General features: G+C 40.5%; 1 protein-coding gene across 1 annotated transcript in view; it reads left to right on the forward strand.

Annotated features, from left to right (window-relative positions):
• The window catches only part of snx2 (sorting nexin 2), a 34,537-nt gene that overhangs the window by 3,870 nt on the left and 7,779 nt on the right, over positions 1–22,888 (forward strand). Inside the window, exons 2-12 of the mRNA XM_046034697.1 lie at positions 5,534–5,639; positions 6,162–6,322; positions 7,868–7,934; positions 8,898–8,941; positions 10,808–10,949; positions 11,298–11,376; positions 13,082–13,157; positions 16,003–16,116; positions 16,594–16,687; positions 17,519–17,724; positions 18,421–18,564. Coding sequence (XP_045890653.1) covers positions 5,534–5,639; positions 6,162–6,322; positions 7,868–7,934; positions 8,898–8,941; positions 10,808–10,949; positions 11,298–11,376; positions 13,082–13,157; positions 16,003–16,116; positions 16,594–16,687; positions 17,519–17,724; positions 18,421–18,564 — 1,233 coding nt within the window. The remainder of the gene's footprint in view (positions 1–5,533; positions 5,640–6,161; positions 6,323–7,867; positions 7,935–8,897; positions 8,942–10,807; positions 10,950–11,297; positions 11,377–13,081; positions 13,158–16,002; positions 16,117–16,593; positions 16,688–17,518; positions 17,725–18,420; positions 18,565–22,888) is intronic.

Here is a 22,888-nt window from a genome sequence, read left to right on the forward strand (position 1 = left end):
TCAGAACAATATACCTCAACAACAGTTTGTTCTTGCAGTGTCAGCTCACCAAATTACATGAGTCAAAATTCTGCCACCTAAAACCAGAACTATATGCATGGGAAGATACTAGGGGTGTGCATCTTCACTGGTCTCACGATTTGATTTGATTCCTCGATGCATCACATACATCACCTCGAGGGTGGGAATTTCTAGGCACCTCATTACGATTATGAGGCTACGATGCGATTATAAAACGAATTGGATAAAGATGTAATTTTCTCGCTGTTTGACTACTTGATACTTTTAAAGCAAAGTATTTGTAACAATCCAAACAAGTAGGTTGTAATGAAATGCAGATATTTAATGTTATTTCATATAAATGTGGCTCACATTGCATAGCATTATTACATTGTTACAGCATTATTACTCGCCTCTGCTGCTGCTATTTTGATTTCTGATACTGCCGTTATTAGTATAGAGTCAGATGGGGGTTGAACTACGCACTTTACAACACTCCAGCCAAACCACGTTCACTCCACCTTGAGATATCTGTTCCTTTTTTTTTAGTCTCGTCTAGTGTAGTTACATGTTTGTGTCTTGTCTTGTAAGTTGATTATTGTAATCTTGTATTGAGCACCGTTGGCCTTGAGCAACGGCATTGGGTTCATTGTGTACTCAATATGTGAATGAATGACAACAAATGAAATTGAACTAGCAGCCAAAAAACGTCCTGCTCAGTTTCCAGACTGCAGTCTGAAGAGGAGATGTTAGCTAGCGTTAGCGGTAACTGCCTTAATTTATCCAGCAGTTGGAAAACAACAGACAGTCTTTAATTAACGGACGCGTTAATTAAAGACTGAAACGTAGCGCTCATGTTTTCCTCTGCTCCGCTGTTTTCACCGTCCTCTACTGCCCCCTGTCACGTAGCTGTCCCAATTATTTTCCACACCCGCTAGTTGTAAAAAATCTTTTCTCCGTGTGGTTTGGGTGAATTGACCCTTTAAGGTTTGAGCAGGCAGACGGAGTGGAAGAAGAGTGAGACCTCTGTGTGTGAACATATCTCAGATTATCCGTTTAAAACAGTTTATTTGAAAGATGCTTATTCTTCAAGTGTGTTGTAAGAAACAAACTGCAACAACTGTGACACACAGAGGCATGTTTTTCTCTTTTTGTCATGTCAGCACTTTGGATTTCAGTCCTGGTGATGATTGTCTTCCTTGAGTGTCACAACAGTTCTCTTCAGTGATGTGTGTGTGTGTGTGTGTCATCCACTTCCCATGTGAGGAACAGAATGAGGCTGGGTGTGTTTTCATGGCTGACATGCTGCTTTACAAGGACCAATAAACAGATGAAGGATGTTAAACACGCACACAGTCTGAGCACTTTAAGGTGGACTGGGGTTAAGTGGAGTGTTTAATAACCTCTGATTCCTCCTGTTTCCTCCTTTAGTGTCTCAGTTTGCAGGAATGTTAGGCAGAATCTCTTCTGTCAGTCTGTGATATCAATCTATGCTCAGTTGCCACGTTTATTAGGTACACCTGGATAACTGATGCAGTCTAATACAACAGTCGTGCAATATTTCTGAATATGTATATGCTGTTGAACTGTATTGCATTATACTGACGTGAGGTGTTTCCGATGTTCAATCTACCATTACTTATATAAGTTAGGACAGTAACTGGGAAGATTTTGAGTATGTTGTTAAAAAAACAGCCCTGATTTACAGTTGCACCTTTTTTGGGTTGTTTTTTATTTTATTTTTTTAGTGTCCGATCATTCAGCGCTGACAGGAATTTCCTCAGTTATGTCCTCAGGTTCCCTTTGCACACAGCTAATATCCTGCAGAGGTTTTGACCATGCTAGCAGCGTGGCTCCAGGGTCAGCCGTATCTGTTGGTTCATCACTTTAGTCCACAATGAACTATCTCAACAACTATTAGATGGATTCTGCTGACATTTTGCACAGGCATGAACGATCCCCAGAGGATGCATCCTACTAATTTTGCACCACCATGAGGTTCACATTGTATTTTTGACGTCTAAATCTTTCAAAAACTGTTGGATTGATTGTGATGAAATGTGGTTCAGACATTCATGTTCCCCTCAGGATCAATTGTTATAACTTTAGTGATCCTCTGACTTTTTATCTAGTGCCATCAGCAGGTCAATATTTAAATTTAGCCAGTACATTGGTTTTATATATACTAATCACATGACCATCAGCCTCAACTGAACTTACTGCTAAGTAGCAAATGTTAAAATGCTAACAAGTTAAGTGAACGTAATAAACATTAAATTGTTCCAATAAAGTTCAGAACCACTGGCCGAAAACGAGCAGTCTTTAAATGTCTACATTTAAAGTTTTAACATAGGACCTAATATCCTGATGACAGATGTTTTTTAATATATTAGTGCTTTTTTCCTTTTCTCGATTTTCTCATTTCTAAATTAAGTGTTTTGATTACTGGTTCATAATTCTGGACTTTGGCCTGATTAGCTGGTTGAACTCTTGCTTAGATGTCACTGGATGTTTCAGGCACTTCAACTGAGTGCGATATGAGTAAAGTTGGGTCAGCGAGACATTCCTAATGTTCGTAATTTGATAGTAGTAAGTATCAAGGTGTCGTCAGTGCGGATATTCGAGCTGTCATTTGTTCATGCAGGTGTATTTGTTTTCTCTTTGTTGAATCCAGATGAGAGTTGGAGGTTTTGACCTATATTTTGTCGGTTTTTCTAAAACCAGTTAAACTGGATCTGATGACAAGTTGTTCAGGTGTGTTTATAGCGTCACAGTTTTCTTTAACTCTGTCGATCTGCGCGTCTTAATCTGGGTTTTTAGTCTCAAACCGCTGCCATGATGATCTTTTCTTTACAGCCAGGCGGTGGCGCTAGCAAGCTTGGTTAGCTAGGTGCATCTGTAATTCATGTTAACTGTGATTTTAACCAGGATGCTTATTTTTGCTAGCTAAAAACAGGCTGGCAACAAAATGTACTTAGCAGAAAAAAATCAACAGTTGACACCTAATAAGCTTTATCAACGGCGCTGGTTGAATTTGCACAGTGCAGCTGACACGAGTCACTGTGGCCTGATTGACAGGTCGCCATGGTAGCAACTTGCTTTATGGTCTGTTTTCCTCTAAATGGGACCATGATTTACTAAATGAATGTAATGCTGTGTTAAAGAAGACTAGAAACTAAAGATTGAGATCATAAACTCACTAAAGTAGGGTCATTTTTTCCAATATTTTTAATAGAACCAGACTTCTTTTTGCATCCAGACCAGTCGCCAACTGCTGGCTTTTAGAAAGAATACATGTTTAAGTTATTTCCGCACGGCTTCAGTCGTGAGAGCCGGAAGTTGGCGCTTGGTTAAGACTTGGTTTTAGGGTTCAGGTTACAGTTAGGTTAGAGTTAAGGTTAGGTATGTAGTTCTGATAGTTAAGTTTAGAGAAAGGGGCTTACTGAATGCAGTGTGTCAATGAGATGTTCCTATGGGGATAGAGGAACAAATGAACGTACGTGTGTGTGTGTGTGTGTGTGTGTGTGTGTGTGTGTGTGTGTGTGTGTTTCCTCTGACCTATCTGTGTGTTTGCTGAGTAAGGAGGGAGGAAGCTCCTCGTTATCATCACTCATTTCCTCTTCTCTCCTCCATCCTCTTCACTTTCTATCCACTCAGCTAAAATCGCGACATCCTTCTCTTCCTCGACTCCAGCTGTGAACAGGGCTCTGAGTTTGTCTGTTCAGATGTTTTTCCTGAAGCAGCAGGTGAAGCTTTCATTCAATTCTTCCCCCTCACACTGAAGCTGACCAGATAAACCTCCACCTGCTGGCTGATTCAACCCAGAAAGTTTTATTTCACAGGCTTCATAAAGCTCCGGTGTTAATAATAACAAAATTCAGTTTTCATTCATTGTGGCTGATTGTTTCTCACATTGATTGTAGTTTGTCCTTTACAAAAATACAAGACACAGTAAATAAATGTTTTTTTTTTTCTTCCAGCATCCTCATTTAAATTCCCAGGTGTGCACTGTGCAGCCGTTGCCAAAGCACAAAGTAGTTTGATGGAACAAGCTTTAGTCGTTTCTTTCCTTGAGTCATCACAAACATTTACAGTCAATTTGTCAGAGGTGTTGTTTGAGGCTGTAACATGTTCATAAAGCGCTCCAGTCCATGAAGCAGTAGCGCTGTGTGTGTGTGTGTGTGTGTGTGTGTGTGTGTGTGTGTGTAAGCAAATATTACTAATGTTGTGGGGACATCAATCTGTTTACACACTCACATTGGGGGGGGGCTCGTCTTCCCTATGGGGGGAAAAAAGCCTTATAATGTAAATCAACTTTTAGGTGGAGTCTTGGTTTACATTTAGTCTCTAGGGTATGACTGGAAATCAATGTAAAGTCCACAAAAGGGTGTGTGTGTGTGTGTGTGTGTGTGTGTGTGTGTTAAGTTGTGACACACAACTGTGATTCAGTAACTGTCGAAAGCTATATGCAGACATACAGATGTGCAACAGAGAAGGACTGTCTGAAGTTGGTTCCTAATTCATATCAAACCCACAGACCCTTGTGGTTTCAGTTTGCTGCTGTAACCTGCTGAACATTTACTTTTCTGTGATTATCCGGAATATTTGTTGTGCTAACTCAGTATATGTCATTACACTGAACTCCCTTTGATGTCAGTAATGCAGTGTTAGTGAGTCATTACTGATTTGAAGCGGGAGGCAGTTGGTGAGGTGTCACATGATCAGTGCCTGGCTGCTGCTAGTCGATCAGTGTTACCTTCAGTGTTTGCGGAGCAGCTGGCCGTTTCCTCGCTGGCTGGCAGGAAGTTCTGTGCGTTTTTTTTCTTTTTTTTTCTTTTTTTTTTCCCCTTCTGCAAAATATGTCGAGTCTGCACAGCGACTGCACAGATGTGACCGCTGCTGTGCTTCCACTTTTCTCCTGCGCTGCTGTAAAGGAATGAAAGTTGGGAGACTTTGCTGTGACCATAAAAGAATGCAGCTCTGTTACTGTGGACCTCACAGGATGTGAAATAATGTGGAGTAATGAAGGTTAAATGCCAATGTGCATGAGTTGAATATTTAGACAGAAGAAACCTGTGGCCGTCGCTTCATAGATGCAGAATGGAATACTTCTACTATGGCATCATTGAATACACTTTTAATTGAGTGTCTTAATAATTAATAGTCTATTCATGATTGTTGAAGGTCAGACTTTTCCTACACCAAACCTCTAGAAATGGAACTAATTATTGAAACTCACCAAACTGCAGACAGAAAACAGACAAATGTTGGTAACTGTCAGGGACAAAACTCAGAATACAATGTATTCTGTAGCGTATCATAAATTGTAAGAAGTGTAGGGAATCTATCAAAAATGAAGTAAAGAATTTTTTATTTGTAAGCAATAAACTCTAATACTAAACTAATAATCCTATGATATGTAATATCCTTTAACTTTTTATTATTTCTTCTAAAAATGTGTTGTCTGAGTGCCCCTTTCTTCCCGTACAAGGAATGACAGTGTGTGTGTGTGTGTGTGTGTGTGTGTGTACAGTCAGACCATGAACCAGCCAGCCTACCTGCTGAAGACATCAGCACCAACTCAAACGGACCCAAACAGGATTCACTGTTTGATGACGATCCAGAGGACTTGTTTGCAGGTACACACACAAAAACACAACTTCAACAACTGGTGTAGATAAACATGGGAAAGATATGCTGTATTTGTGGTGTGTGTTGATACTTTGGCTACGTAAAGTGTGGTACAAAACAGGTGAGAACATTATAGACACTAAAAGGCTCAGCATTGTCCCCTCTCCAAACTTCATTTCTTCTCTTAGACAAGGTCAAATGTACAAACTCAGAGAGTGAGTTGCTGCTTTTTATAATAGATTCTGTATTACTGTAATATTGTCTGCTATGTAGCAGAGGGGAGTTACAAAACACAATTTCACTCCATAACTTGTTATATTGTGACAGTAAGTCTGCCTACCTACCTCTCGTGCATGTGGGAGTTGTCATCCGAGACTGGAGTGGACACTGGGGACAAATCACAACAGGCACACTGTGTGGGTCTACTATTGGGAAACTTTAAGCTCAACAGAAGTCCTGTCTTAATTTGAATCATGACTATAGTTTTTATTCCACTCACTCACTGTCTTTTTGTGTGTATCCTGTCCCAGAGGCCACAGAGGAGGTTTCGTTGGACAGTCCAGGGAGAGACGTCCTGCTGTCTGACGGCCCGTCACCTGCCATCACCCCCATCACCCCCCCCACCTCTGTCATCACCCCTCGCATCGGCTTCACCCACGACGACATGTTCACACACTCCTCCTTCGATGAGGTGACCACTTTATTTTTACTTTTGACTTGGTCACCTGGGGATTTGAACCCTGGAACTTCAGCTCTCCAGAGTAGGTGACTTACTGACTGAGCTACTGGTGAAAGGCTGTTTCCACGCACCTTCTCACAAGTTGAGGTAGTGACGTCAGATCTGCCAGACCCGGATGGTTTTGTCAGTTTAAATTTAAAACGCTTACAAAAGTCAAGATGTTGGTGTGAAAATTCTGAAAAAAATCACACATCATTCTGCTGGTGTTGGGTGTGTTGTGAAATATTTTATCCAAAGCTGAGTTAAAAAGAAAATGTTGTTTATACTGTACAAGCTACAGCAAGATACCGAATATCACTGCAGACTCACCGTTTGACCAATCTGAAAAGCCTTTGAAACACTTGATATCAGCCATCTGGAGAACGACTGTCATGTTTAGTAGCTTTTGAAGAAAGACTTGTGGAGATGTAGATGTTAATTGAATTAGCATATTCTGAAAAATATAGAGTGACTGACTTCTGAATTGACCATAGGTTGCAGCGAAGCAAACGTAAGTCACAAATCAGTGGATGTGCTGAAAAGGTTTTAGCTCTCTAGGACGTACGGATGGTTTACTTAGATTTTTTGAAGTTAGGAATGAGAAATGTCTAGAAATATGCATTTCTTGTAGTAAGCAACGGCCACTTTGCGCAATCATTAGCAAATTTTATACATCAACTGAGTAGTGACCCGAGATCGTACAAACCGAATTTCGCTCGAATCCATCCATTACGAGGTATAAACCTTTTGCAAGTGTAGCGCCCCCTAGTGGAATAATATCCCAAGACCGCTCTGCAAAGCTCGGGCCGAGCATCTGAGCAGACGCATCAAGTTTGGTAACAATAGCTTAAGCCAATTTTGATCTACGGGTATTTATCTAAAATTGTATGTAAATGCACAAAAGTAAAAATTTATGAGAAAACACAGATTGACGTATCAAAATTCTTTTGATAACTTTTGATCGACGACGTCCACAGATGATCCTGCCAAAGTTTCAGGTCGATTGGCGAAACCGCCTGGGACGAGTTTGCAACAATAGGTTTTAGAGCAAATAGATAAAAAGTCGTATAATTTGATATTTTTACAGCAGAAGACCATCGGAGCAAAGATGCACATGAATCCAGAGAGTACAATACTGAAAGAAGGTCGACTCTAAACGAAGCCGTTTTCGAGATAATTGCAAAAACGCAAAGTTGATGGTTATAGCGCCACCATGAGGTCTATGAGGAACTTTTTTTCTTTTTTTTTTTGCCTGAGCAGTGGGTGGAATTTGCAACCTACTAGCCAATTTTGGTGAGTTTTCGTCCAGCAGTTTTTGCTGCCCAAACACTTTTAGCGGAGAGAAAGAAGAACAACAATAGGGCTCCAGCAGCTTTGCTGCTTGGATCCCTAAAAAGGATGGGACAACTGTTATGTTCACACGGTTTTTGAGGTTTAAAACGTTTGTACAACAGAACTCTGCTGTAGGAAAACATGCAGCAAACCTTTTCAGAAGTGTTTCGTCCCTGTTTTCTGTAGATTGAAGAGGAGGAGGCCAGCGATTCATTTGACATGCACATATCGGTGTCTGACCCCGAGAAAGTTGGTGAGTACACACTGCTTTCAAATCCCAGTAGTCCTGGAATATCCTGGATTATCCTGGAGCAATGAGAGGTGTATTTCAGACAAGGAGAGATCAGAGAAATCCCACTGATGTCATGAATGTTACAGTCAGATCATTTTTACTGCAATGTGAGAAAAAGGGGTTTCCACTTAGTTTCTTGAATTTAATGATTTTCCTCATTTACCAGGGACATTGTTAGACAGTGCTTGTGTTTCTACAAACCAATTGTACATTTCCCATCAGCCCCCATTTACTTCTTGTCCTTTTCTCTCCATGAAGACAATAAACATGTTGGAGGATATATTTTACATCAGCTTCTCTCTCTCCATCTGCCATCAGCAGAACCTCTGAAAGTGGCGAGGTAAAATGCAGAGTAGACGGTGACAGAGGCCAACTGTCTGCTCAAGTCACACTGTTGGTCATCAAACTTTGTTATTGTGTTAATGGTTTATTGATCTTAACAACAATGAAGCTCTGCAGCCCAGCTAGTGCCCCCTACAGGCTCTAATGTTTCATTACAGGTCATAATCCAAAAGTGTTGGACAGAACAAACAACACACTGATGATTAATCAGTTTGCGGCTAGAAATGTGAAATCTGTCCTGGGATTAACCATTAATATGTGAGCTGACTGTACAGGACACAGGCCGTGTAGCTGTTAATTACTCAACCTGCTTGATGGTGCTTTGTGTAGACATGAACAATGTCACAAAGAGACAGGAAGCTAAACTTTAACCAGCTTGATACCTGAGCTGAGTGTATTCCTGTTTCAAGCATCAGTTATTCTGTTATTACTGTTTAAAAGCTGAGGAAACACAGTTGATGATGTTTGTGTATGTGTGTATTTTACTGCTTGGGTCAATATCATAGGTAAATACTGATAATGGAGCAAACTGGTCATTCTCGTTGTGTGATTCAACTGTGTGTGTGTGTGTGTGTGTTCCAGGTGATGGGATGAATGCGTACATGGCCTACAAAGTGACAACAAAGGTAAGAAAAACAAAACAGTCGGACACCCCTGGTGTTCACAAATCTTTACAACTGCTCTGGTAAAATAAAAAAAAAAAAAAAAAAAAAAATGCATCAAAAGCCAACCAATCGGGGCGGCCTGAGAACATTGAGTGCAAGAATAAACTATCAAGCTCAAAATGGTCAGTTTTCATGTTCTGATATCACCATTTTAGCATACTGCTATTACTGATAGCATCAATGTCAAAATGCAGCTGAGTAAGGTTGATTATTGTTTAAATTTTACGATACCAGTACCAAAACCAGTATCCTTAAATTGATACAGATACCAGTAGAGTACTTTATTAGATACCTTGCATAAAATGCCACCGGTTGCCATAGTTGGTAGCTTATTATTATTTATATTGTTGTAATGGACAGACAAGGTTATCCATTAAATTTTTTTCTAGTTTCAACTAACTGTTGCATAAAAGTACTGGGAAATTGTATCAGATTGCTCCTCATCCTAATTGGTTCATTCACGGGTATCATAAAGGGAAAGGTGAAATAGTTTAGTGACCAAATGAGTTGTGGGAAACAAATTTAAGTTAACTAATTGATACATTTGTTGAAAGTAAACAACAGAGAATCATTCTGTTAACTTTTGTTCAATAAGCCCGAATTGAAAGATCTCCGCGAGTGCTTTAGTAGAAAACAGGTATGGAGTTTGTTTAAACAAGTCACTAAACTACACCTAAAGAGTCTTAAGACGAGAACCGAGGTAAAGAGAGGCTGCATGTCCAGCCAATCAAACCAACTACACCTGAAGCAGCTGCAGCCGGAGGCTCCGTGAATAAAATCAGCCGATCGCTGCTGCACCACAAATGTGTTTAAGTGATATGATGGAAGGCCGTGATCGATCGGTGACAAGCGAAATGCAAATAAAAATACCCGAGATCGCAGCAAAAGGTGGAGGGGCCGTTAAAATCACGCATGGACCTTTTTTATACAGTTTATGGTGCAGGCACATAAGGGGGTGGGGGAAAGGAGTTCCCTTCTATTTCTTTGTGTGTTTGGCTGCAACAAAACAATACAAATAGTAATTTTTTACCACAATCTGGTTACCTGGTTAAGTTTCAGTACTGGGCTTTTTAGGTCAAAGAGTTGGATAACCGGGAAATTTGACCTGCTGGTGGGGCTGGCAGAAAAGTCAGTCCAGTATTTGTTGAGATTAGTTCCATATCTTCATATTTATATAATTTCCTTTTGTAACAGGTACTTTACAATTTTCCGTATATATTTTACCAAAAAAAGAAAACATAGATATTTACATATGTAAATATCCACCAAAATAAAAGAAAAGAAATATTATAAATAAAAGAATAATCTTTGAGAAACATCTGGTCAAAGCCCTTCGTCCTCCCTGTACCTTGTTCAAACATCATTTTCAAATTATATCCTCCATCGCTATTAAAAAAACGTAGGCTGGAGCGGGTGGTGTATTGCTTTATACATTATTAGTGCTGCTTGAAAATGAACCAGATCAGTGAATTTCAATGTTTTTTGTATAGTGAATTTGTGTGATCTCTCTCTGTAACTGCTATTATGAATCATCCTTATAGCTCTTTTTTGCAATATAGACAGTGACGATGGTGTACATTTATAAGTATTACCCCCAGACCTCTGCACACGTTGCAGCTCTAGTTAAGATAATTCTCTCTGGACCAAAGTAATAAACTGACTTAATGACGCTGCCTCTCTTCAGCTGTGACATGGATGTTTTGATGGCCATATTTTAATGTGAACGTTGAGATTGTGTGTCTTTTTGTCTTGTGAGAACTACAAGGCCTCTGCATGATCTCAGTGTTGGCTGTTTTCTCTCTCTCTCTTTCTTTGTCTCTCACCCAGACCTCCATGTCTCTGTTTAAGAGTAATGAGTTTTCAGTAAAAAGGCGTTTCAGTGATTTTCTGGGTCTGCACAGTAAACTGGCCTCCAAGTACCTGCACGTAGGCTACATCGTCCCCCCTGCGCCGGAGAAAAGCATTGTGGGTAAGTGAAGCCACCGCCACGAGCTCCCTCTGCTGTACTCCAGGACATGACTGTTAGGTTCAAGAGTCTGTAATGGTCATTCAGGTGCTCCCAGGGGGCCATAAATATCATCAGGAGAAGCCATGTGGAATGTCATTGTACCTGAGTATAATGACAATAAACATATCAATAATTATAACATAAATGTGAACATTATACATGGAGTAAATTTTGTCGGAGTAAAATTTGCTCTATAAGCTGTCAGGAATGACAGATTGTACCTTCGCGTGCATGTTTTGTTAATTAGTTTGGACTGTCGTCGTCCTGGTTGTTAATCACTTATGTTAATGAGTGTCTCTGCGTCTGCAGGGATGACCAAGGTGAAGGTGGGGAAGGAGGACCAGTCGTCCAACGAGTTTGTGGAGAAGAGGCGGTCGGCACTGGAGAGGTACGATGAGAAGGAAACGATAAATGCGCCAAAATACAGTTGCTGTTTGTTTTCTGCCGCTTAGTCTGGAGCATTTAAAGAGCCAAGCTGTTTGATTTCCCATGCTGGAAGATGGTCAGCAGAAATGTAACATATGCAAACTTTGTATTTTGACATGTCATCCATCAGTTTTGTTTGATCTCAATCCTCATTGGTTTCCATTTCTGTGTAAATCAGTTTATTGCAGACAAATAAACCAACACAGTCGGCAACGTTAAGTCACCTTTATTTATTTTGTCACAGTTTCATCCTTTTCATGTGGTGATGCAGTTGTGAGCTGGAACCACTCAAATCCATCTGCTGTGGTGCGTTCAAGGACAGTTTGACATCTGAGAATTGATATCAGTTGTTGAAAAGTTGCAAACAGCAAACACCACTAGTAGATTTGGGCAAATGATTGATTTTGTTCTAGGTAACTAAATATGCTGCTATATTTCTGGCCTTTATTTCAATGAAGCAGATCCTTTTTTTCTCTTCATTTGAGGTTATTTAAAATTTGTAGCTTGCTGTCCTTTCTGTTTTTCACTCAAGAATTACTTAAAAGTTAAATAAAGGAATATTAGAACTGGAAATTACTCAGAAGGAGACAAAGAAAATGACTTAACATTTGTATACTATTTATTACTATTTTTTTTTATTTAAAACTGTTAATAACAGTCTGTGTTGCTGCAGTAGTGCAAATAGACGTTTTTGACATTTGTGTGTACACGAGCGCAGCCGTGGTAAATACCAACTTGGTAAGAACTATACAGGCTGAAAGGTTAGACCACAAATATTAGATACATCATTATTACAACACACGTGTGTGTGTGTGTGTGTGTGTGTGTGTTGAATACTGAGGAGCGTGGAGGTGGGGGGAGGGAGTTTCGGCAGCTGACATTCTGCTGCCCTTTTACTGATGGTGTTTGATTGACAGGAAGGTCAGCCAGTGACAGCTGATGGAGCTCAGAGATGTAGAACTCCACACTGATGGACGCACATACATTTTTTTTCTTAAATTTAATTTCATTAATGTGTTAGTTTTTGGTAATATACACCATCAGTTACATTACAGTGAAACAGAGTTTGTGTATTCACTTATTTTACATAAGTCATTTTTCATATTTGTCAAAAAAAATGATCACTTGAAATTTCTGAAAAATCAATTCTGTTTTTAATCTTTGTCTTTGGACTACAGCTGCAACAATTATCCGATTTAGTTCCGAAACTATTTTGATAATCAATTAACCGATAATCAGTATTTTTATTTTTATTTATTTAAAGAGTAAAAGTCAAACTCCTCTGATTCCAGGTTTTTTGCTTCACTATAACAGTAAACTGAAACACTGACAGGCATTTTTCACTGTTTTCAGACATTTTTTTAGACCAAACAACTAATTGATTAATCAAGAAAAATAATCAACAGGTTAATCAACTATGAAAATAATTGTTAGTTGCAGCCTTATTTATATTCTTTTAGCAACATTTTTGTGCTGCAACAAGAAGCAGCATCCTGTAACTAGAGCTGCAGTGTCAGCTTTTTATATAGAGCTGAGAACCTCTTAATATGGAAGGTTATATTTTTGACACCAACCAATCATGTCAAAGAAGGAACAACCAACAGGGAGAATAACAAATCACTTGATTACTAACTGGTCATCATTATAAGTGAAGCTCTTTGTTTTAGGTATCTGATGAGAACAGTGAAGCATCCAATCCTGCTGAAGGATCCTGACGTCCTGCTGTTTCTGGAGAGCTCAGAGGTAAAAAAAAAAAAAAAACATATGTGCTAACACGTTAGCACTAGTCAGTTTGTACAAGCTCTGTGCTTCCTTGAACAGATTTTACTGGCAAACTTTAAAAAGTCTAGTCAGCCTTTAACAATGAACTACAGTCTGCACTGTCAGTTAGAAACTTCTTCTTCATCAGTGCTTTACTGCAGCAAATCAACAAAACCTGCAAATTGCAGTTTGGCTCTGTCCCTTCAATGAATTAGACCACATACCTGCTTTTTTCTGAAGTCCCTGTTCCATTTGAATTTTCACCTGGGGCCTGTCCCGCGAAACAAGTTCAACATACCCAGGATCTCTTTTTGTTATCTGGCTTCACTAACCCTAACAATCACAATCAGGATAAGCAGTCGCACAAAGGTGGTTATCAACTCGCTCAGTCAATCCAGGGTTTCCCAATCCAGCCATGAGCGCGGTACCATAAAAGAGGTGTTGTTAGCAGCAGATGACCAATCGCAAACATGGACAAGTCTACTGGTAGCAGAGCGGCATATTTTACAAATACAGGAAAGGCATTGCTGGACTGACCTGTATCGACGCTATAATGGAGGTTACTAACTTTTATGTATCATGCTAGGGCTGGGGGAGACATCAAAATAATTTGCTAACTTCAAATTTTATTTTTCTAATGTGAGAAATGTCTGCTATGAAAGCCAAGTTATTAAAACTTTCACAAAAAGTGTTACTTTCAGTCCAAAAGTAAGACACGTTCCCCTAACAACGGTGATGTTTCAATTATGTTTGGTCTTGCTTGCAACATGATCATACATGTGGAGATGTGTTTTGTCACCTGATAAGTCCTATATTGTTTTTCTGTGAAAACAACGCTACGAGAGCACTGAGAGTGAATCAGAGAAGTAAAGTTGCGGCCAGACAGATAAACTATGAGCTGAAACTCGAGGGGAGCTGCAGGTGATAATTCTCTAGAGGTTCTCAACTACCTTTTATGCATTGTTATTATAAATGGTTCAATTATAGCCACATTATTATTCTTAGATGCTTACAAGAAGTGGAGCTTCTGTTAGCACTTGTGGAAAGTTCAGGAGGTCATCAATGATACGTCCCAGTAATGTGACTAGTAGTGTCGAGATGTCTTAGGTCCTCCCTTAAATGGAGCAAAAACAGATAACCTCCCCCCCAAAAAAGGCAAAAAACTCTCGTCTGAGTTTTTCCAATCTCTTGACTCCTTCTTCTCAACAAGCAGCAAAACGTCCCGACAAGGTCAAACCAACGGGTCTGTGCCTGCGAGCTGAGCCTCTAAAAACTGCCTCGGGGTTTAAGGGCCTCCGGCGTTTCCTGTTTCCTTGTTTTATTGTCCTCTCAGACTAAATCCTCTGTAACATTTCGTCTTGTTGGCTCAAACTGTCTAACTCCCCTCCTCCTCCTCTTCCTCCTCCCATCAGCTTTCTCTGCCGCCCAGCTAACAGTTGGTGGGATTGCGTTGGGAAGGAGCCGGCAGTCGTTGGGTCCAGAATAAATGGCCTCATGTCACCGATTTAACAGATGAATCACTCGGACGCTTGACCGACCGTGTCGGTCCGTCCGGCCCGCTTAATGAAACACAACCAGAAGAGGGGGGGGAATGGGACCGGACTGCAATTGAAAGCTATTTTTACCCCCCGCCTCCACTCATTTACTCCCCCTGTCAGAGAGAGCCCAGGGGACAGAGCCGTCCCCTGGCTGCTGCCGCTCCCGTTAAATGAGATTGGGGGGAGGGTGTTCTCGTCCATTGTCGGAGGGAAACCCTGTATATCCGGGAGAAAAGTAAACTTTTCCAAAATGAAGAAAAATGAGCCTATTTTCAGAAGGACGTGCAGGCGTTTTCAGAGTGACACAATGAATTGTGCAGCATTTAAAGTTACTCTGCACATAAAGCGGCTGCTTTACATTTGATTGGGGGACATTACAGTCATAGGGGTGAAGAGAAAAGACCACAGCTGTGAGAAAGAGTAAGAGAGAGGAGAGATGGAAGGAAAGGCAGAGCAGAAAATACAAAACTGACAGCCAGCAAAAGAAAGTTCATATTAAAAAAAAAATCATGTTATGGAAGAAGAATCATGAAGGTGAAAGACAAAAAGAAAGTGATTCAAAAACTGGGTAAGATAGCATATAAAGAAAATAAATTCAGGGAAAGAAATTAAGGGAAGCAAAGAAACAAAGATAAAGAATGAACAAGAAATAGAGAAGCAAAGATTTTTTTTTTTTTCAGAAACTATGAATGGAAAAAAAGACGAGAATGTGAAGAGGTAAAAATTAAAAATGGAAAATGAAAGAGAAGATTGTAGACGACTGGAAGATCAGGAAAATTGGGGGAAGAAATGTAAATAAAATCAAAAGATGTACAAAACAGAAATTAAGAGTAGATGAAAGAAAATGGAGAAAAGATGACCATAGCAATCAGAAAATGAGTGACAAAAACAGACAGAAAAGGAATACAAACGGCAACAAGAGAAAAGCAAAAGTCCCAGAATGAGAAAGAGATTAAAGCGAAAAACAACGGAATGACAAAGAAGAAAACTGGGCCTAAGAGAGAATCAGAAAGAAGGCAAATACTATAAATCCTCAAATAAAAATTTGAAAGTACAAATATTGAAGCTCAGTCCAAGGAAAAAATTATTAGGGTGCATGGAATTATTTGTACTATAATGGCTCACATGGTAAATATAGTGTAATGTAAATTTTAGCAGTTTTTAAGCTGCTACAAGACTTTCAGATATACAAAAACAAAACGTAAAAAAGGCAAAATGAGTGATAAGTAAATGTCTGTTTGTTCCCCAGTTTAACCGCTCATCCTGTTTTTTTGTTTTTGTTTGGCCAGTTACCGCGGGCGGTCAGCACTCAGGCTCTGAGCAGTGCCGGACTTCTCCGAATGGTCAATAAGGCCGCCGACGCCGTTAACAAGATGACAATCAAGATGAACGAGTCAGACGCAGTGAGTGAAGAAGAGGGGAGAAGATGGATTGTTGATGGGAATGACAGAAGGAAGGAGGAGAGGAGTGCTTGGAAGAGAGGAAAGGATTGTGGGATAAGGCAAAGGAAAGGGGGAAGAGGAGAGAAGGAGGTCTCAGTCAAGCTTGAGGAATAAAGGGAGCAGGGAAGGAAGAAAGAAAAAATGAGGAAGGGAAGTGTTACTATAGCAGACTTAAAAAAATGAGGTAGAGGAGATGGGAAGGAAAGAAGAAAGGAAGTGTGGATGGGCGGTGGGTAGTGAGAAACAAGGAATCAAGACATTAGGGAAGGAAGAACGTAAACATGGAAATAAGGAGATGGGGAGGAGGAAAGAAGAAGAAAATGAAGACTAGTCAGATTGAACAGAGAGGATGATGATAATAACATTTTTTCAGTTAAACAGTTAAAAGGTTTTGCATCGACCTACTCTGTCTGAACTGTGTGTGTGTGTGTGTCACAGTGGTTTGAGGAGAAGCAGCAGCATTTTGAGAATCTGGATGTTCAGCTGAGGAAGCTTCATGCCAGTGTGGAGTCTCTGGTCTGTCACAGGAAAGGTATGATGCCCTGTGTGTGTGTGATACTAATTATTTCCAGAACTTAATCTTTGAGGATCTCACTGTCACTCCTGATGACCAGGTTCAGTTTTTATTAGTCTGTTTATTAAAAGAAAACAACAACAAAACTTAGGCGACTTCATCATTAACAAGCCTTTATAAAACATAGCCTACCACTGATGGAGAATGTCAACGGAGCAGACACATACAGAGAGAGAGGAACAGGAAGACGCAGGGCACGCCGCTGTTTGCAGCAGAGGTTAGCGTGTGTGGCGAAAGAGAGTCGATTCAAGTAGGCTAGTGAGTAAACACTACAATAAGGTTTGAAATGATTTGAAGTAAAATTAAAATGGTTAGATAAGAAAAACACTAGGCTACTAGAAATAGAAATTTACCCCGCTAACCCAAACACCCATTGAGCAGCTCTGGATTTTCAAAATTAATTTTTCCAAGAGTGGTTCAGTAATTTGACAGGTAACTAACAACCGTGTGTGATGTTTGTTTTAATGCATTAGGAAGGGAAGCTTTAAATCCACATTGAGGTAGATGGAATCACTGCACATGTTTGTGTCCAGTCTTTATTTTTAGTTTTATATCTCACACCACTGTTAACTTCCACTGCTTTATTTATCAGTCAATTAAAAGCACTTGACAGGAGCTGTACACCTCATCTGCATTTAAACCCTAAAAAGAAGAAGAAAGTGTTTTGTTTTTATTTGAGGGCAGAGAAAATATAAGAATGTCTTCACTTTTTTTGTTTTTTATTTTGAGACATCCTGCATCACATTTTGGCACCAGACTCTTGAATTTCTCGCATGCTCTCTTCTCCAGAGCTGTCAGTGAACACGGCGCAGTTCGCCAAGTCCGCGGCCATGCTGGGGAACAGCGAGGACCACACCGCTCTGTCCCGAGCTCTGTCCCAGCTGGCCGAGGTGGAGGAGAAGATCGACCAGCTGCACCAGGACCAGGCCAACGCGGACTTCTACCTCTTCTCTGAGTTACTGGGCGACTACGTCCGCCTCATCACTGCCGTCAAGGTACGAGCAGGTCTGCTGGTAGTTTCCTCTTCACAAAAACGTCATAACAGAGGAACTGAAGCCTCAGTCCTTTTTTAGAGGAAATTAGCTTTTAAGCAGTTCAGTGAAGTTAAAACCAGCATTAACTATAACTCTGTTCTGCTGAATAACTGATCCATCCTGCTGTCTTTGCTGCCAGACACAAAACACCTGAGTCCAGGTAGGAATGAGACAGGATGTGAAAGAGTAGTGTAGAGTAGAGTAAAGTAGAGAAAACAAAAACTAGTGTAGAGAAGAATAAAGTAGGTGCATTGTATATTATAACTATGTGTTGTGACTACAGCTGTTGAACCTTTTTTTGAACCCAGCATCCAATTTAAAAAATTCTCTCCTAATGCAACAGAGAAAAACTTTTCTGTATATCTTCAGTATTCCCCTGTTTGCATCCTTTTAAAGTTACAGGATGCAGTTCATATTAAAAGTGTGCACAAACATATTTGAGTACATTTAAGTAGATGAGATGTGGTTAAATTTAAATAAAGGCATGGGAGTTTCTCAAAATGATCCCCATTATAAATAAATAATGTATCTTTATAAATTATGTTTTTCGTGGTCTTTGGAGTAAACTGTGGAGTCATTTATTAATGTTGTGAGAATTTCTGGGACATGTGGTGTGTATTAAAGTGTGTGTGTGTGTGTGTGTGTGCGTGTGCGCAGGGTGTGTTTGATCACCGTATGAAGACGTGGCAGAAATGGCAGGACAGTCAGATGCTCTTGCAAAAGAAACGAGAAGCTGAGGCCAAACTTCAGTTCACCAACAAACCAGACAAACTGCAGCAGGCCAAAGATGAGATCAAAGAGGTAAGACTGACAGACAGACCGTGTGGATGGATGGATATAGACCGAAACAGTAATCAAAATAACAGCTGTCCAGGAAGTCACTACAAGAATAATCAGAGTACACTATTCACTAGTAAACTTCAGCAGTGATAATGACTGTAACTCATGTTCAGTGAACACAGTAGATGAAATGAGCCAGAAGCAGTCAAATAAACAGCCGTAATGGTGATAACGGCATCTCGTCTGGAAATGTGTCAGATTACAGAGTCACCCTTAAAAAAAAAAAACAATAAATAAAACTGTAAAGTTTATTAAATTTAAGCTTGCAGAGAAAATATTAACAAGGAAATGTTGGTAAAAGTGATCTGTACTATGTCAAACAACATTATACTACAGTGCTAGATACTAATTAAAACAGGCAAAACACAAACATAAGACAAACTGCAGAATAAATTCAAGACCACAGTACAGTGGTTCAAAAAGTACATGGAGACAGACTGGCAATACCTGTCAGAGTGAAAACACATGTCAAACGCAAACAGTCTTAAGGTGGCGTTTCCCATAATCAAACAGATGTGAAAACACTGTGAAAGGTGTCTCTTTTAGGGATGAACCTCCAGAGAATCATCAGCTGAATCTGCTGCTGCCCTCAGCTTTAGAGAGTGACGTTCAGCTTGTTGTTTATCTGTCCGGCTGCAACTTTACTGTTCTGGTTCACTCTCAGCGCTCTCATAGCATCGTTTTGAGAGAAGCTGTAAAATTTGATCATGCACAAGCCGCTGAGCAGAAAACAGCAGACAGACCCAGTGGAAGACTAGCTGGTTAACACAGTGGAGCATGAAAAGAGAGTTAATATTGGACATAACATTCATTAGGTGACACAAACCCTAATCCACATGAATGATTATGTTTGCCTTTGATTAGTAAAGTTACAAAAGAGATGGAGACAGGAAACAGAGAGGTATTGTTGTGGTTCCTAGCAAGTACCTCCTCCAAGCAAGGAGGCTGACTGATGACCTATGACTGAGGTATCAGACGTGTCATTACAATCTCAACGCATGTTAAATTTTAGCATTTAGCTGTTCAACACCATATTAAAAATTTAGTTCCAAATTATTACTAAAATTGTCCACGTATCCCAAGAACGACTGCATCTTTAGATGAGAGGCTGTAGCAGTCAGCATTCAGAGAAGAGTCTCACAGGAACTGTAAGAAGGAACCACAATAACTTGACAAGGGTTTTGATAAATATCCATAAGGGGAGGTAACCATTAGGTAACCAGAATTGCTATGGCCCACCATATTAATGCTCCATTGGCAAAATGTTTTTGTGTAATTACAGGATGTTCCTCAGGCTCTGGTCTGGTCTCACTGGGTATTTGTACCTGGTCGAGTCCTTCCATCCGCCCCTCTCTAGCCTTGAGGACAAGATTTGATTTGATTTATTTTGATTATCTTACTGGCTCTGAACTTTTGGAGCCAGCTTTTTATAAGCTTTACCTTCAGGTTCTTCTACTTTTGACCTGTCTGATTTGTGTTTTCTCTGCTACCATTTTTTGCTCCTCCTCTCCGATTGGGAGATTACATTTCTGGAGCTCTTTCTGTCTGTAGACGATTTGGCCGGAAGATATTACAGTATGGCTTTTTCCATAGACACAGCGTATTGAGCTGAATTTAAGCTAAGCGAGCTGCCCTGCCGACTCACTCGTCTTTCCACCTGCCTTGCATTTTCTCTAGCTCTATGTACCTGTGCTAAGAGACTGGTAGCCCTGCAGAGTAATAAGCCTTGATACAGAGGAAGCCCACTATGTGGTCCACAGGTCACCAGTTTTGCTACATCCCACCTGCAGTGGCAGTGGGAGATAAAGACATTTCCACCATAAATTGGTGCAGAAATGTTTACCAGAATTCAGGAAATTAAGTCTGTAATGCTTAAAATAAAAGTTGGGAGCACTAATTTAAAATCTCGCTTAGGGCTCCAACACTGGCCCTGGTGATACCTATGACGTTGGCAGCGCACATACCCTTACATTTATACTTGTGCGTTGATGTCTGCATCGCTCTACAATTATACCGCCAAAACTCTAGTTGGTGGTGGGGTTTCTATGTTCCACTGTGTTGATTGACACTGTGTTGACAGTAAGAACTAAGGGGCGTGTGTGTGAATTTAACAGGATACTCATCCTGGGACAAAAAAAAACTCATGCTATGCCACTGGTAACTCGAGTGCAACCAATGCAAAAAGTTAGTCTGGAGCCCTGCAATTGGGGCTGTTGGGAGGCTTTTTAATCGGTTTCTGATTTAGTTTTGGAGCCTGTATGTTTTTCTCGAGTGTCACATTCAGTGGGCGCATTTTTAATAATCCAATAGCAGAAGTGCTTCTCTCACTGCTCTCTTAGCTACTCATTTAGTTTCAGGTTCATAGGGAGTAGACCAGATTTGCTGGATTCCCTGTGCTTCTAAGAGATGGATTACGGTTTGATTATCCATCCGTAATGACTGGATAGTGGGATACTGGACCAGCAACTCTGCAATCTTAGCTGATACTTTTCTTCCTGTTGCAGTTCTCATAGAAAAACTTGTTTAATGTTAGATCTATTATCAGCACAGACACCAAAGTAATTGTTTCCCAGTCTGGTGCAGAGAGACAATGGTCCGGCCACATCTGCGCTGAAATGTGTGTAACGTGTGTTGTTGATAATGTGTCGCGATTGGGTGTCGGTTTTCTTAAACCCCCCCAGCCTGTGCACATTAGGGACAACTTTTCCTTCAGCTAATCACGTTCCCCTTCCAGGTATATCCACCCCTTCTCCTTTCAGCCAGAGTACCACTCTGTCTGCTCCTTCATGACCTAAACCCTCGTGTACTTGCTTTAACACATTGGCTTGGTCAGGCTCTGGTACTTTAGTTGTAACTGTTTCACCATATATCCACTTCTTGGGTATGATAAACGCTCCTCGACGAGGACTTCGCCCTTAGCATAGGTCCCAAGGCTGGGGAGACTATTTCAGCAGGATGTCTGTGATTAAACAGGTGCTGCTTTTCACTGTAGCAGAACTGCCAACTGTCAGGAAGCAGAGTCAACCGTCATAGTTCATGGCAGCTTTGTAGTCATTCAAATAGAGTTACAACCAAAGTTCATGTCTAATTTTTATTCTTTTTGTGTTGTTGTCAACTATTAGTCTCACTTTGGTATCAAAATTCCTTTGGGGGATGGGAGGGGATGCAAAGAGGTGAGGTGAGGCCATAACCCATTTAGCCAGACCCTATAACAGTAGCATACATTAAAAATCAAGTAATCAGTACACTGGTTATTATGTCGTTCAAAATCTAGTTTTGCTTAATCAGGTGAATCACTCCTCTCTGAGGCTATTGGTGTGTCTAGTCGGATAAAACAAGTGCACCTCCACTGTTCAGTCATGTGAAAACTTTTCTTTGTGTATGAATCTTGTTTGTTTGGTGTTTTTTTTATTTTTTTTTTTCTTTCAGTCTGCAGGCTTCACATGAACTCAGTACGACAAACAAGTGCGAGAGAGTAGTAGAAGTACTTTTATTAGAGCTTCTGTTGAAGCTGTCACCACACAAATTCATCCTGCCAGGATATAACACGCACACGCGCACACACACAGTTGGCGTGGTCGGGGGTCTGGTATTAGAGCAGAGGAGCTGTCAGATGTGGGGTGTTGCAAGGAGGATGGGGGAGTTTTGGGGCAGGCTGTCAGAAGCTACAGACGAGGACAGATCGCAGTAGAGTTACAACCAACATTTATTTGGAGCCGACAAAGAGTTTTGCCGCCTGTCAGGAGTCGGGTTTTGGTTCACGCCTTGACAACAGCCAACAGAAAACACACAGCGGCTTTTTCCTAAAGTAAAAAAAAAACAGAAAAGAGTTTTACTTCATGCTGCTGCTGTTGGAAACCTGGTGAACAGCTGCTACAGACAACAGATTAACGCTGGAGATAAACCCTCTTCACATTGTAAAAGAGTGATTTTGTGCTCATGAACCTTAAAGTCCAGAATAAATTTTTGTACAGAAGATTGGAAGCAGAGAAGGTAAAAGCTGTCAACGTCCTCCTCATCTTCAGTCTCTGTCTTTCCTGCTGCCTCGCTGCTGCTGATGTCATGTAGGTTTCTTTTTCTCCCGATAAACATATCTGTTAACCTCCTCTCTGTGAGAAACAACACAATAACAGACAGAGCATTTGAAAGTAGGTCCACGCTAAGCCAGCTAATACTGGAAAAACAAACACAGTTGTTTTTTCACACTAGTGTTTGCAGGTTGTTATTGTGAAGATCTTTGACTGCACCGAAACACACAAACAGCAGAGGAAACACACCAACTCTG

This window comes from Micropterus dolomieu, linkage group LG21 (assembly GCF_021292245.1).
Source record: "Micropterus dolomieu isolate WLL.071019.BEF.003 ecotype Adirondacks linkage group LG21, ASM2129224v1, whole genome shotgun sequence".
NCBI classification, from domain to species: Eukaryota; Metazoa; Chordata; class Actinopteri; order Centrarchiformes; family Centrarchidae; genus Micropterus; species Micropterus dolomieu.